The following is a 15,663-nucleotide window of genomic DNA, read 5'->3' as shown; positions in this document are numbered from 1 at the left end:
CGATTCCTCCTTACTACCTTTCTTGTGAATGGGCACAACATTTGCTAATTTCCAATCATCTGGGACGACTCCTGTTGCCAGTGATTGGTTAAATAAATCTGTTTATGGTTTTGCTAGTTCACCACTGAGCTCTTTTAATAGCTTTAGGTGTATCCCATCAGGCCCCTGTGACTTATTTGTATTAATTTTAGACAGTTGACTTAGAACTAGGGATGAGCGAACTCGAACTGTATAGTTCGGGTTCGTACCGAATTTTGGGGTGTCCGTGACACGGACCCGAACCCGGACATTTTCGTAAAAGTCCGGGTTCGGTGTTTGTCGCTTTCTTGGCGCTTTTGTGACGCTTTCATGGCGCTTTTTGAAAGGCTGCAAAGCAGCCAATCAACAAGCGTCATACTACTTGCCCCAAAAGGCCGTCACAGCCATGCCTACTATTGGCATGGCTGTGATTGGCCAGAGCACCATGTGACCCAGCCTCTATTTAAGCTGGAGTCACATAGGGCCGCCCGTCACTCTGCTCTGATCAGCATAGGGAGAGGTTGCGGCTGCGACAGTAGGGCGAGATTAGGCAGATTAACTCCTCCAAAGGACTTTATTAATTGATCGATTTGCAGCTGTGGATCATTGAGCTGCTGATACTCAATTGCTCACTGTTTTTAGGCTGCCCAGACCGTTTGTCAGTCACTTTTTTCTGGGGTGATCGGCGGCCATTTTGCCAGCACAAGCTGCGACCAAGTGCATTTAACCCTCAATGGTGTGGTTGTTTTTTGGCTAAAGCCTACATCAGGGTGAAGCTGTCACACCAAGTGCATTTAACCAGCAATAGTCTGTTTATTTTTTGGCCATATACTACATCAGGGGCAAGCTGCGCCTGTCACCAAGTGCATTTAACCCTCAATGGTGTGGTTGTTTTTTGGCTAAAGCCTACATCAGGGTGAAGCTGTCACACCAAGTGCATTTAACCAGCAATAGTCTGCTTATTTTTTGGCCATATACTACATCAGGGGCAAGCTGCGCCCGTCACCAAGTGCATTTAACCCTCAGTAGTGTGGTTGGTCAAGCTGTCACACCAAGTGCATTTAATCAGCAATAGTCTGTTAATTTTTTGGCCATATACTACATCAGGGGCAAGCTGCGCCCATCACCAAGTGCATTTAACCCTCAGTAGTGTGGTTGGTCAAGCTGTCACACCAAGTGCATTTAACCAGCAATAGTCTGTTCATTTTTTGGCCATATACTACATCAGGGGCAAGCTGCCCCCGTCACCAAGTGCATTTAACCCTCAGTAGTGTGGTTGGTCAAGCTGTCACACCAAGTGCATTTAACCAGCAATAGTCTGTTCATTTTTTGGCCATATACTACATCAGGGGCAAGCTGCGCCTGTCACCAAGTGCATTTAACCCTCAGTAGTGTGGTTGGTCAAGCTGTCACACCAAGTGCATTTAACCAGCAATAGTGTGGTTATTTTTTGGCCATATCCCAGTCTAATTCTGTCAGTAAATCCATACCGGTCACCCAGCGCCTAAATACTAGGCCTCAAATTTATATCCCGCTAAATCTGTCGTTACCGCTGTACTGTTCTGGCTGGGCAAGTTATTTAGTGTCCGTCAAAGCACATTTTTTGTTCTGGGTTGAAAAACAATTCCCAATTTAGCAATTTCCTAATTTAGTGGTTTCTGCTGTATCAGAGCTATTTGAAATCTATCCCTAAAAGGGTATATAATATTCAAGGTGCACATAGGGTCATTCAGAATAACTTCACACACACGCTACTGTGCATTTCCAAGTCTAATTCTGTCAGTAAATCCATACCGGTCACCCAGCGCCTAAATACTAGGCCTCAAATTTATATCCCGCTAAATCTGTCGTTACCGCTGTACTGTTCTGGCTGGGCAAGTTATTTAGTGTCCGTCAAAGCACATTTTTTGTTCTGGGTTGAAATACAATTCCCAATTTAGCAATTTCCTAATTTAGTGGTTTCTGCTGTATCAGAGCTATTTGAAATCTATCCCTAAAAGGGTATATAATATTCAAGGTGCACATAGGGTCATTCAGAATAACTTCACACACACGCTACTGTGCATTTCCAAGTCTAATTCTGTCAGTAAATCCATACCGGTCACCCAGCGCCTAAATACTAGGCCTCAAATTTATATTCAGCTGAATTTGAATACAATACATTGGGCCAAATAATATTTTTGTTGTTGTGGTGAACAATAACAATGAGGAAAACATCTAGTAAGGGATGCGGACGTGGACATGGTCGTGGTGGTGTTAGTGGACCCTCTGGTGCTGGGAGAGGACGTGGCCGTTCTGCCACATCCACACGTCCTAGTGTACCAACTACCTCAGGTCCCAGTAGCCGCCAGAATTTACAGCGATATATGGTGGGGCCCAATGCCGTTCTAAGGATGGTAAGGCCTGAGCAGGTACAGGCATTAGTCAATTGGGTGGCCGACAGTGGATCCAGCACGTTCACATTATCTCCCACCCAGTCTTCTGCAGAAAGCGCACAGATGGCGCCTGAAAACCAACCCCATCAGTCTGTCACATCACCCCCATGCATACCAGGGAAACTGTCTGAGCCTCAAGTTATGCAGCAGTCTCTTATGCTGTTTGAAGACTGGCAGGGTTTCCCAAGGGCATCCACCTAGCCCTTCCCCAGCGGTGAAAGACATAGAATGCACTGACGCACAACCACTTATGTTTCCTGATGATGAGGACATGGGAATACCACCTCAGCATGTCTCTGATGATGACGAAACACAGGTGCCAACTGCTGCGTCTTTCTGCAGTGTGCAGACTGAACAGGAGGTCAGGGATCAAGACTGGGTGGAAGACGATGCAGGGGACGATGAGGTCCTAGACCCCACATGGAATGAAGGTCGTGCCACTGACTTTCACAGTTCAGAGGAAGAGGCAGTGGTGAGACCGAGCCAACAGCGTAGCAAAAGAGGGAGCAGTGGGCAAAAGCAGAACACCCGCCGCCAAGAGACTCCGCCTGCTACTGACCGCCGCCATCTGGGACCGAGCACCCCAAAGGCAGCTTCAAGGAGTTCCCTGGCATGGCACTTCTTCAAACAATGTGCTGACGACAAGACCCGAGTGGTTTGCACGCTGTGCCATCAGAGCCTGAAGCGAGGCATTAACGTTCTGAACCTGAGCACAACCTGCATGACCAGGCACCTGCATGCAAAGCATGAACTGCAGTGGAGTAAACACCTTAAAACCAAGGAAGTCACTCAGGCTCCCCCTGCTACCTCTTCTGCTGCTGCCGCCTCGGCCTCTTCTGCTGCTGCCGCCTCGGCCTCTTCCTCCGCCTCTGGAGGAACGTTGGCACCTGCCGCCCAGCAAACAGGGGATGTACAACCAACACCACCACCACCTCCGTCACCAAGCGTCTCAACCATGTCACACGGCAGCGTTCAGCTCTCCATCTCACAAACATTTGAGAGAAAGCGTAAATTCCCACCTAGCCACCCTCGATCCCTGGCCCTGAATGCCAGCATTTCTAAACTACTGGCCTATGAAATGCTGTCATTTAGGCTGGTGGACACAGACAGCTTCAAACAGCTCATGTCGCTTGCTGTCCCACAGTATGTTGTTCCCAGCCGGCACTACTTCTCCAAGAGAGCCGTGCCTTCCCTGCACAACCAAGTATCCGATAAAATCAAGTGTGCACTGCGCAACGCCATCTGTGGCAAGGTCCACCTAACCACAGATACGTGGACCAGTAAGCACGGCCAGGGACGCTATATCTCCCTAACTGCACACTGGGTAAATGTAGTGGCAGCTGGGCCCCAGGCGGAGAGCTGTTTGGCGCACGTCCTTCCGCCGCCAAGGATTGCAGGGCAACATTCTTTGCCTCCTGTTGCCACCTCCTCCTACTCGACTTCCTTCTCCTCTTCTTCCACCTGCTCATCTAGTCAGCCACACACCTTCACCACCAACTTCAGCACAGCCCAGGTAAACGTCAGCAGGCCATTCTGAAACTCATATGTTTGGGGGACAGGCCCCACACCGCACAGGAGTTGTGGCAGGGTATAGAACAACAGACCGACGAGTGGTTGCTGCCGGTGAGCCTCAAGCCCGGCCTGGTGGTGTGTGATAATGGGCGAAATCTCGTTGCAGCTCTGGGACTAGCCAGTTTGACGCACATCCCTTGCTTGGCGCATGTGCTGAATTTGGTGGTGCAGAAGTTCATTCACAACTACCCCGACATGTCAGAGCTGCTGCATAAAGTGCGGGCCGTCTGTTCGCGCTTTCGGCGTTCACATCCTGCTGCTGCTCGCCTGTCTGCGCTACAGCGTAACTTCGGCCTTCCCGCTCACCGCCTCATATGCGACGTGCCCACCAGGTGGAACTCCACCTTGCACATGCTGGACAGACTGTGCGAGCAGCAGCAGGCCATAGTGGAGTTTCAGCTGCAGCACGCACGGGTCAGTCGCACTACAGAACAGCACCACTTCACCACCAATGACTGGGCCTCCATGCGAGACCTGTGTGCCCTGTTGCGCTGTTTCGAGTACTCCACCAACATGGCCAGTGGCGATGACGCCGTTATCAGCGTTACAATACCACTTCTATGTCTCCTTGAGAAAACACTTAGGGCGATGATGGAAGAGGAGGTGGCCCAGGAGGAGGAGGAGGAGGAAGAGGGGTCATTTTTAGCACTTTCAGGCCAGTCTCTTCGAAGTGACTCAGAGGGAGGTTTTTGGCAACAGCAGAGGCCGTGTACAAATGTGGCCCGCCAGGGCCCACTACTGGAGGACGAGGAGGACGAGGATGAGGAGGAGGTGGAGGAGGATGAGGATGAAGCATGGTCACAGCGGGGTGGCACCCAACGCAGCTCGGGTCCATCACTGGTGCGTGGCTGGGGGGAAAGGCAGGACGATGACGATACGCCTCTCACAGAGGACAGCTTGTCCTTACCCCTGGGCAGCCTGGCACACATGAGCGACTACATGCTGCAGTGCCTGCGCAACGACAGCAGAGTTGCCCACATTTTAACGTGTGCGGACTACTGGGTTGCCACCCTGCTGGATCCACGCTACAAAGACAATGTGCCCACCTTACTTCCTGCACTGGAGCGTGATAGGAAGATGCGCGAGTACAAGCGCACGTTGGTAGACGCGCTACTGAGAGAATTCCCAAATGTCACAGGGGAACAAGTGGAAGCCCAAGGCCAAGGCAGAGGAGGAGCAAGAGGTCGCCAAGGCAGCTGTGTCACGGCCAGCTCCTCTGAGGGCAGGGTTAGCATGGCAGAGATGTGGAAAAGTTTTGTCAACATGCCACAGCTAACTGCACCACCACCTGATACGCAACGTGTTAGCAGGAGGCAACATTTCACTAACATGGTGGAACAGTACGTGTGCACACCCCTCCACGTACTGACTGATGGTTCGGCCCCATTCAACTACTGGGTCTCTAAATTGTCCACGTGGCCAGAGCTAGCCTTTTATGCCTTAGAGGTGCTGGCCTGCCCGGCAGCCAGCGTTTTGTCTGAACGTGTATTCAGCACGGCAGGGGGTGTCATTACAGACAAACGCAGCCGCCTGTCTACAGCCAATGTGGACAAGCTGACGTTCATAAAAATGAACCAGGCATGGATCCCACAGGACCTGTCCGTCCCTTGTCCAGATTAGACATTAACTACCTCCCCTTAACCATATATTATTGTACTCCAGGGCACTTCCTCATTCAATCCTATTTTTATTTTCATTTTACCATTATATTGCGAGGCTACCCAAATTTGAATGAACCTCTCCTCTGTCTGGGTGCCGGGGCCTAAATATATGCCAATGGACTGTTCCAATGTTGGGTGACGTGAAGCCTGATTCTCTGCTATGACATGCAGTCTAATTCTCTGCTGACATGAAGCCAGATTGTCTGTTACGGGACCTCTCTCCTCTGCCTGGGTGCTTGGCCTAAATTTATGACAGTGGACTGTTGCAGTGGTGGCTGACGTGAAGCCTGATTCTCTGCTATGACATGCAGACTGATTCTCTGCTGACATGAAGCCAGATTGTCTGTTACGGGACCTCTCTCCTCTGCCTGGGTGCTGGGCCTAAATTTATGAAAATGGACTCTTACAGTGGTGGGTGACGTGAAGCCTGATTCTCTGCTATGACATGAAGACTGATTCTCTGCTGACATGAAGCCAGATTCTCTGTTAAGGGACCTCTCTCCTCTGCCTGGGTGCTGGGCCTAAATATATGCCAAAGGACTGTTGCACTGGTGGCTGACGTGAAGCCTGATTGTCTGTTACGGGACCTCTCTCCTCTGCCTGGGTGCTGGGCCTAAATATCTGACAATGGACTGTTGCATTGGTGGCTGACGTGAAGCCTGATTCTCTGCTATGATATGAAGACTGATTCTCTGCTGACATGAAGCCAGATTGTCTGTTACGGGACCTCTCTCCTCTGCCTGGGTGCTGGGCCTAAATTTATGAAAATGGACTGTTGCAGTGGTGGCTGACGTGAAGCCTGATTCTCTGCTATGACATGAAGACTGATTCTCTGCTGACATGAAGCCAGATTGTCTGTTATGGGACCTCTCTCCTCTGCCTGGGTGCTGGGCCTAAATTTATGACAATAGACTGTTGCAGTGGTGGCTGACGTGAAGCCTGATTCTCTGCTATGACATGAAGACTAATTCTCTGCTGACATGAAGCCAGATTGTCTGTTACGGGACCTCTCTCCTCTGCCTGGGTGCTGGGCCTAAATTAATGAAAATGGACTCTTACAGTGGTGGGTGACGTGAAGCCTGATTCTCTGCTATGATATGAAGACTGATTCTCTGCTGACATGAAGCCAGATTGTCTGTTACGGGACCTCTCTCCTCTGCCTGGGTGCTTGGCCTAAATTTATGAAAATGGACTGTTGCAGTGGTGGCTGACGTGAAGCCTGATTCTCTGCTATGACATGAAGACTGATTCTCTGCTGACATGAAGCCAGATTGTCTGTTACGGTACCTCTCTCCTCTGCCTGGGTGCTGGGCCTAAATTTATGAAAATGGACTGTTGCAGTGGTGGCTGACGTGAAGCCTGATTCTCTGCTATGACATGCAGACTGATTCTCTGCTGACATGAAGCCAGATTCTCTGTTAAGGGACCTCTCTCCTCTGCCTGGGTGCTGGGCCTAAATATATGCCAATGGACTGTTGCACTGGTGGCTGACGTGAAGCCTGATTGTCTGTTACGGGACCTCTCTCCTCTGCCTGGGTGCTGGGCCTAAATATCTGACAATGGACTGTTGCATTGGTGGCTGACGTGAAGCCTGATTCTCTGCTATGATATGAAGACAGATTCTCTGTTACGGGACCTCTCTCCTCTGCCTGGGTGCCGGGGCCTAAATATCTGAGAATGGACTGTTCCAGTGGTGGGTGACGTGAAGCCAGATTCTCTGCTATGGGACCTCTCTCCAATTGATTTTGGTTAATTTTTATTTATTTAATTTTTATTTTAATTCATTTCCCTATCCACATTTGTTTGCAGGGGATTTACCTACATGTTGCTGCCTTTTGCAGCCCTCTAGCCCTTTCCTGGGCTGTTTTACAGCCTTTTTAGTGCCGAAAAGTTCGGGTCCCCATTGACTTCAATGGGGTTCGGGTTCGGAACGAAGTTCGGATCGGGTTCGGATCCCGAACATTTCCGGGAAGTTCGGCCGAACTTCTCGAACCCGAACATCCAGGTGTTCGCTCAACTCTACTTAGAACCTCTTCCTCTGTAAAGACACATGCGTCAAAAGATTCATTAGTCTTCTTTCCTAACTGAGGTCCTTCTCCTTCATTTTCCTTTGTAAAAACTGAACAGAAGTATTAATTGAGGCAGTCAGCTAGTTCTTTATCTTCTTCCATATACCTTCCTTTAGTTTTTAATTTGGTAATTCCTTGTTTTAGTTTCCTTTTTTCATTTATGTATCTGAAGAATGCCTTATCGCCTTTTTTCCCCGACTGAGCTAATTTCTCTTCTGCCTGTGCTTTAGAAGCTCTTATAACTTGTTTGGCCTCTCTCTGCCTAATCTTATAAATTTGTCTGTCATCCTCATTTTTTTTTTTTTTTATAATTCCTAAATGCTATCTTTTTGTTTTTAATAATTTTGGCCACTTCTGCTGAGTACCACAGTGGTCTCTTCCTTTTTTTGCTTTTACTGACAAGCCTAATGCAATTTTCTGTTGCCTTCAATAGTGCCACTTTTAAGTAGTCCCATTTCTCCTGGACTCCAATGAAAGTGTTCCAGTCTGATAGGGACTTGTGTACCACTAATCTAATTTTAGAAAAGTCAGTTTTTCTAAAATCTAAAACTTTTGTTTTTGTGTGGTGTGACTCAGTCACTGTACTTATAGTAAACCACACTGACTGGTGATTACTAGATCCCAAGCTTTCCCCTACAGTAATATCAGATACCAAATTCCCATTTGTGAATACTAAATCTAAAATGGCCTCCTTCTGGGTTGGCTCCTCCACTACTTGCTGTAGAGATAATCCCAGTAGGGAATTTAGAATATCTGTACTCCTGGCAGAACTAGCTATTTTGGTTTTCCAGTTTACATCAGGAAGATTGAAGTCTCCCATAATGATAACTACCCCCTTCAATGTCATTTTAGCTATTTCCTCAACTAGTAGATCATCTAATTCTTTGACTTGGCTAGGTGGTCTATATATCACACCTACACGAGTTACCTTATGATTATCAAGCTGCAAGGTAACCCAAACTGACTCCAAATTGTTCTCGCTAACTTGTATCAAATTAGATTTTATGCTATCTTTCACATACAGGGCCACCCCTCCCCCTTCTTGCCTACTCTGTCTTTCCTGTATAGAGAGAACCCTGGTATTGATGTATCCCAGTCATTACTCCCCTTGAACCACGTCTCAGTAACAGCCACTACATCTATATTCTCAGATGCCATTATAGCCTCAAGTTCATTGATCTTATTCCCTAGACTGCGAGCATTTGTAGACAAGACTCTGAGCTTGTCATTTCTTAACCTTTGTGCTACTGGCCTCTTCTGGCATTGTTCCGGGGGGGGGGGGGGGGGGGCAGTCGGACTGCTGGATTATCACTCTTTTGCCCCCCTTTCCTAGTTTAAATGCTTCTTAGCAAATACTTGGAACTGTTCACCGAGGACATTTGTTCCCTTGAGAGAAAGATGCAAACCATCTTTCTTGTACAGTTCTTTTCCATTCCAACAAGAGCTAACATGAGACACAAAGACACAAAAAGGTAATTTCCTGCTGCATTATGGAGAGCTGTCTACAGATCAGACAGTATCCAAACCTCTGAAGAGTGGAACCTGAAATAAAAGCATAACAATTCCTGCACAGAACCAGGTCTGCCATTGTAAAGAGGGGAACGATTTTAAACAAACAAATCTTACTTGTTTAGATTGTATCCACCTCCAGATTACCTCCTGAGTATCTCCAATGCACTTAGACAAGCAGCACTTGAATTAGCAGCAAGCTATGATTAGCAAGCTAATACTGTGTGGATATATATATACACACACTCCCACAAAGGCTCCTCCCCCAACAGCAAATTAACACCTTACTTGCCTATGCTCATTTGCAATCAGACAATAGAGATAGCAAACCAGCATTCCCAGACAGTCTACAGCTATCAGCCTGCAGCAGGGCATGGTGGGAGTTGTAGTTTTACAACAGCTGGAGGGCCACAGGTTGAGCATCCCTAATCTAACCCTATCCAGCAATTCATGATCATACCCAATGATAAGATGTAACTTTACTATCATAACAATGCAGGACAGAATCACTGGCGCAGGCGCGGTTCCATATAGGCTGTCTATACCTAGGCAGGTACAGATTATTTGGATAGCGTAGACTGAAGTACATCTGCCCTAGCGATTCTGTCCTACATTGATAAAATAGTACGGTATATGCACTGATCATAGCCAATGTTTTCAGTGTACAGTATCCCTAACTGTTCTGGCTGCCCTGGAGTGTGCATTTGCTAGCTAGATGAAAAGCTTGGGCTTCGTGAACAGGAGGCTGGCGCATTTGCAGATAAGTGGGCTTTACTAGATCTGGTAAAGTGCAACTTTTTTTTGCATTAAAAGTCACACTTTAAGGGAGATGTGTGACTTTTCTCTGCACAGATGCAGCTTTCATGCGCAAATAAATTACACCAGTCTAAGAGAATATGAACCTGTCTAACTGAAAAACAACCACCAGAGGTCAGACTAATAACAGTACGTCAAGTCTAATTCAGTTTCTGTCTGGGATGCCTACAGCCAACCAGTAAAATTTATTCTGGGGGGGCCCACTGTACAGCGTCATGCAAATATTACCTGCCCACACAGAGGCAGACAGCGGCAAGACACTACAAGATGATTGATTATGGGGGTCTTTGCAACAACTTCAAAAGGTGGGTCCCAGGGAAGAGAGGATACTGGCCTGTCTGCCTCTATTCCTAGAGGCCATCCTAACCTTCTGATGCGTCTATAATAATAAACTGGATAGTCTACCCAGTTTCTTTATATTGATATAAGTTATTTGAGGTGTTGTGCTGGTGGACAGGGGGCCCACTGGGGATTCTCCTCTGGGCCAATTCGAGTCTGGTCTATTTCATCAACTGATGTGCGTCTTTTAATAAATACTGGATAGAAGACCGACAGCCAAATCAAATACGCCTCATTTTACGCTTAAAAACAGGCGAGCTTGATAAATGTGCCGCATTATTTTTAGGATCATGTATAAATACAGGATATACATAGGACTGGGCTGGTATGAGCTGTTCATTTCAGAGAAAGGAATTGCTGTGCTTTGCCACCTGGCCCGCCTAAGAGCTATCTTAATTAGAAGACATCTAGACCTGTGTGTCAGAATTCTATTGGCTCATTTGTATTTATAGGTTGTAAGGGTGACACCCAGGTTTTTGCTTCTGCCGATTGGGATCAGAAGAATATAGACTCAAATATCACTATGAGTCATGTCTTCTCACTATTTTGCCCCTAGACTGAATTTTAAGATTTGGAGCATTGCAGACAACATGGTTAGATCCCTTATTAAAGGGTTTCTACCACTTAGGTGTCACATATTTGGCTGTCAGACACTAGCGATCCGCTAGTGTCTGCTCTGGCCAACCATCCTAATATAATTGCTTTTGGGGCGGTGGTTTGGCTAAAAAAACTACTTTTATTAATATGCTAATGAGCCTCTAGGTGCTATGGGGGCGTCATTAGCACCTAGAGGCTCCGTCTACCTTCAGAAACTGCCGCCGCCGAGCGCGTCCCTCCAGCCCGCCCATCTCCTCCTGAATGCGATCCTCGTATGTATTCTGCGCATGCGCAGTGAATGTCTGACCGCTTCCTTGCTCAGACATCTCCACTGCGCCTGCGCGATGACGCCATAGTGCTCCGAGGAACAGGCGCAATGGAGATGTCTGAGCAGGGAAGCTGTCAGACATTTACTGCGCATGCGCCGAATACAGGCGCTCACAAGGAGGATCGCATTCAGGAGGAGATGGGCGGGCTGGAGGGACGCGCTGGGGGCGGCAGTTTCTAAAGGTAGACGGAGCCTCTAGGTGCTAATGACGCCCCCATAGCACCTAGAGGCTCATTAGCATATTAATAAAAGTAGTTTTTTTACCCAAACCACCGTCCCAAAAGCAATTATATTAGGATGGTTGGCCAGAGCAGACACTAGCGGATCGCTAGTGTCTGACAGCCAAATATGTGACACCTAAGTGGTAGAAACCCTTTAAGGGATCATACAAAAATTCTACCATGTCACAGAGGACAGGCAACCAGTCATCCACAGTCATGGGCCTTACGTCAGTTGATATGCAGTTAGGTGGGTCACATGACAGAGTGGCGGAATGGAACATAGCGGCAACTTCCTGGCAGTAAGCACATTGTAAGTTAGTACAAATGGAGTGTGCTGCTGGGTCCTGGACAGACCCTGTTAAACATATCACTTGAATAAATGGTGGATACACTGAGAACTTAGGTCCCAACGTGTTTCCATACTGTGGTTCATCAAGGAACCAGGATAACAAGGTGATGAAACCAATAAATGCAGGTCACAAAATAGTCATAGGCAGATAATTGTAGCACAGTATAGGTAATGACTGATAACAGTGTTATATAATTGCATTGAACTAGCGCCATGATGCAACAAACCAGTGAAAACAGTTTTGTTGACAACCACGGGATAGCGCATTACTATCTGATTGGTGGGGGTCCAACACCAGCACCCATGCCTGTTCGAATTTAGTTCTGGTGCCAGAACTACACAGTTCTGTCCATTCTGTATTGCTGATTTTGGCATGTTTTCACCTCAAAATGAGTTTCAAAAACACCTTAAACAGCCTCCCATTCATTTCAATGGGAAACAACACTTGCTTTTTTTTCCATGTGGAAAAAAAAAAAGCAGCAAACTTCCTGGTGGGCCAATACCTAGGGGACTGCCCGAGCCCTCCTCACTGCCGCTAGCCGGGTACATAACAATTGGATGCTCTTAGCATTAATTAATGCTATGAGTGTCAAGTACTTATGTACTTGGCCAGTGGCCAACAGGATAGTGATACGGTTAAATACTGTGGTGAGGACAGCAGTATTATGTGCTGTGGTATTTGATTCTGCTGAGTCAGCTTTTTTGCTGCACTTTTGTATTTGACTCTGCACGGGTGGTATCTTGTGTTGCACTATGGTATTGCTGCCCCCTCCTACTTCTGGTATCCCTGCCTACTTGTGTTGGCCCACCTTCAGTGAATTTAAACCCGACTACAACATGGGGCCCTATTCAGGGCTACTTTAAGTTCCCATTCCGCCTCTGATAGGAACATACCTTCACAGACCCCATGCATACGACCTATCTCCACCCTGCCTTCCCACAAAACCTCTGTCAGGTTAGATCTCCCCTCTGGCCTTACTTCTCTCACTGCTGCTTTAAAGGGAACCTGTCCCCGGGATTTTGTGTATAGAGCTGAGGACATGGGTTGCTAGATGGCCGCTAGCACATCCACAATACCCAGTACCCATAGCTCTGTGTGCTTTTATTGTGTAAAAATAACTATTTGATACATATGCAAATTAACCTGAGATGTGTCCTGTCCCTGACTCATCTCACGTACAGGACTCATCTCAGGGACAGGACTCATCTCAGGTTAATTTGCATATGTATCAAATCGTTGTGGATGTGCTAGTGGCCATCTAGCAACCCATGTCCTCAGCTCTATACACAAAATCCCGGTGACAGGTTCCCTTTAATGTTTCCAAGCCTTGTCCTTCCCCCAATACCGCCACCCATTCTCTCTGCCTTTCTCCCTTACAGACCCCCTGCCCACCTACTGTCTTCACCCCACCCTTCCACACAGCCCTTGATGATTTATGTCTCCCCCCTGTCATCCCTCCTGCCACTTTCCACACAGGGAAGCAAAGGTCCAAATTCTTTGTCTATGTGGTGTCCCGAAATTCCCAATGCAGCTCTGTCCTAAACAGCCACCGTAGCATCTAAGGTGTTTGACAGAGGGCTTTCATACCACACTGTGCTTTCTGTATAGTCCTATTGATGTGGTTCCTCTCTGGTGCCAGTGCATATCCAGCTTTAATCTCGTGGGGCTGTAGGTCCTGATATGAACCTCACCCTAGTTACTGGATAACCCTACTGTACTGTGGGTAGTGGTGGGGGTGGACTGTGATCTCCTGAGCAGCTCAGCAGTCTCTTCTATAGAGACGTGTGCTATGGCAGACCTCCCAACTTTTTGGATGGTCAAAGAGGGACACCTATGGTTCACTGTGTTAAGATCAATTTTTCCTGCATATCTGTACACTTCAATCGTTTTCTTTTAAATAGAGCAAAATTATCTGAATATAAAAATGGCTAAAATCCAAATTGCATCAAATAATGAAACAATCTACAAGGCGGGCTCTAATATACAGATCGTAACCAGACAAACACTTTCTGCATCAATATTGTAAATGTGATCATGCAAATCTATACTTCAGATCACAGACAGGGTCATTTAACAAAGAGGGACTTGGGTGAAAAGTAGGGAGTGTACATTTGGGAGGTCAGACTATGAGAACAATGTAACCCTTACAACCACCCAGCTGCATTTTTCTCCACATCTTCCCTCCCTTGACTACATAACGATCGAGTGTGACTTTTGTCATTAAAAGGTTAATCATCTCCTTTCTGACAGTGGGTGATATGCAGCGTCATATCTTCTTCTGCAGTCTCCTCCACTGCAGTGTCTCAGATTTATAATCAGAAAGAAGATGAAACAAATAGTCTTGTGAGGGGGTCTATGAGACCCCCGGCCAGTGGACTTGGTCACCATTGCGACTGCTGCAACCCCTATAGTTACACCACTGCCAGCACCCTGCTTCTCTGAGACTGCTGCCACCCCCATATTACACCAGAGGTGACAGCCCCTTCCTTTCTGCTGACCTTGGTGTCCACGTGCCGTCACGTCTTGAGCAGAGCTGTTCCTGGTAAGTATGATATCGTGGGAAGGGGCAGAGCCTCCTAGAATCAGGAAGCAGCAGCAGAGGAGAGAGCAATGGATGCATGTAGGAGGGGGCTGAATGGAGGGAATTGGTGCATTTTACATGGGACTGTATATTAAAGGGGGCTGAGGGGAGTGATGTTTTGCATGTGAAATAACATGGGTTAATAGCCAGGAATTAGCTGAATAACTCGCAAGTGCAGGAGAGGGTTAATGAAGGGTTTGAGAGGCTCTGCTGTGGGGAAAGAGGGAGAGGTCTGCAGCTGAGAGAGGTTTCTGTCAGCTCAGGGAGGAGAGGGTTAAGCGCAGGGGCGTACATAGAAATCACTGGCAAGAATCTGAATTGGGCCCCCTCGTGAGTGACCCATCGCACCCCTTAGGGTATGTGCACATCTACTGCAGAGGTTCCAGCAGAAGCCTCCATTGCAGATTCTAGCAAAAACAAAAGGCAAAACAATCTTGAATGACCGCATTATTGTGAATGGGATCCGGCAGGTGTCAGCAGTGTTTGGCATCTGGCGATTCTGGTATTCTGCTGGTATGCTGGAACAGAATACCACAATCTGATGGCAAGTGACTACCTAGCCTTACCCAATGAATTGTGCCCGCTGCTGCTACTTTTTATATAGTGTGTCATGCTTCACCTCCTCCCTGATGCTGACTTACCGTTTGTGCTGCTGGCAGAGTGCAGTCAGGGAGTAGTCTAGTCTGGAGTCTGGGCTGCTGACTGTGCGGGATCAGGTCAGGTCTGGACTGGTCAGTCAGGTCACAGTATGATGTGTGCTGGCAGAGGAACAGGACAGGGCAGGGACATTTCAAAGTGCAGACACAGAAATCTAAAGGATCTTATCCAGTCACAACTGATGTTTTTCTGACTGCTGCAGAACCTTTATAATACACACCTCATGCTGCTGCAGAACCTCCTAATACACACCTCAGCGGCCTCAGAACCTCCTAATACACACCTCAGCTGTTGCAGAACCTCATAATACACACCACAGCTGCTGCAGAACCTCCTAATACACACCTCAGCTGCTGCAGAACCTCCTAATACACACCTCAGCTGCTGCAGAACCTCCTTATACACACCTTAGCTGCTGCAGAACATCATAATCTGATGCTAGAGAACATAAAAGGCTTTGACCACATCTGTGTTGGGGCCTCATTCGCAGATCAGGTCATAAATGCTGGA

The 15,663-nt window shown here is 47.5% G+C and overlaps 1 protein-coding gene across 3 annotated transcripts in view; it reads right to left on the bottom strand.

Annotated features, from left to right (window-relative positions):
* Window positions 1–15,258, bottom strand: part of LOC122938992 (carboxymethylenebutenolidase homolog) — a 50,001-nt gene extending 34,743 nt beyond the window's left edge. Inside the window, exon 1 of one of the 3 annotated variants that reach the window (XM_044294901.1) lies at window positions 15,138–15,258. Coding sequence is in view for 1 of the 3 variants with exons in the window: in XM_044294900.1 (XP_044150835.1) it covers window positions 14,414–14,535 (122 nt within the window). In the remaining 2 variants the exon portion in view is untranslated. Of the gene's footprint in view, window positions 1–9,381; window positions 9,443–14,413; window positions 15,098–15,137 lie in introns of those variants that run through there. The other 2 variants (XM_044294900.1, XM_044294902.1) reach the window with 2 other exon arrangements.
* Between the last annotated feature and the right edge of the window lie 405 nt (window positions 15,259–15,663).

This window comes from Bufo gargarizans, chromosome 5 (assembly GCF_014858855.1).
Source record: "Bufo gargarizans isolate SCDJY-AF-19 chromosome 5, ASM1485885v1, whole genome shotgun sequence".
NCBI classification, from domain to species: Eukaryota; Metazoa; Chordata; class Amphibia; order Anura; family Bufonidae; genus Bufo; species Bufo gargarizans.
Note: the sequence above shows the minus strand (reverse complement) of the source record. Positions and strands in the feature narration are given on the sequence as shown.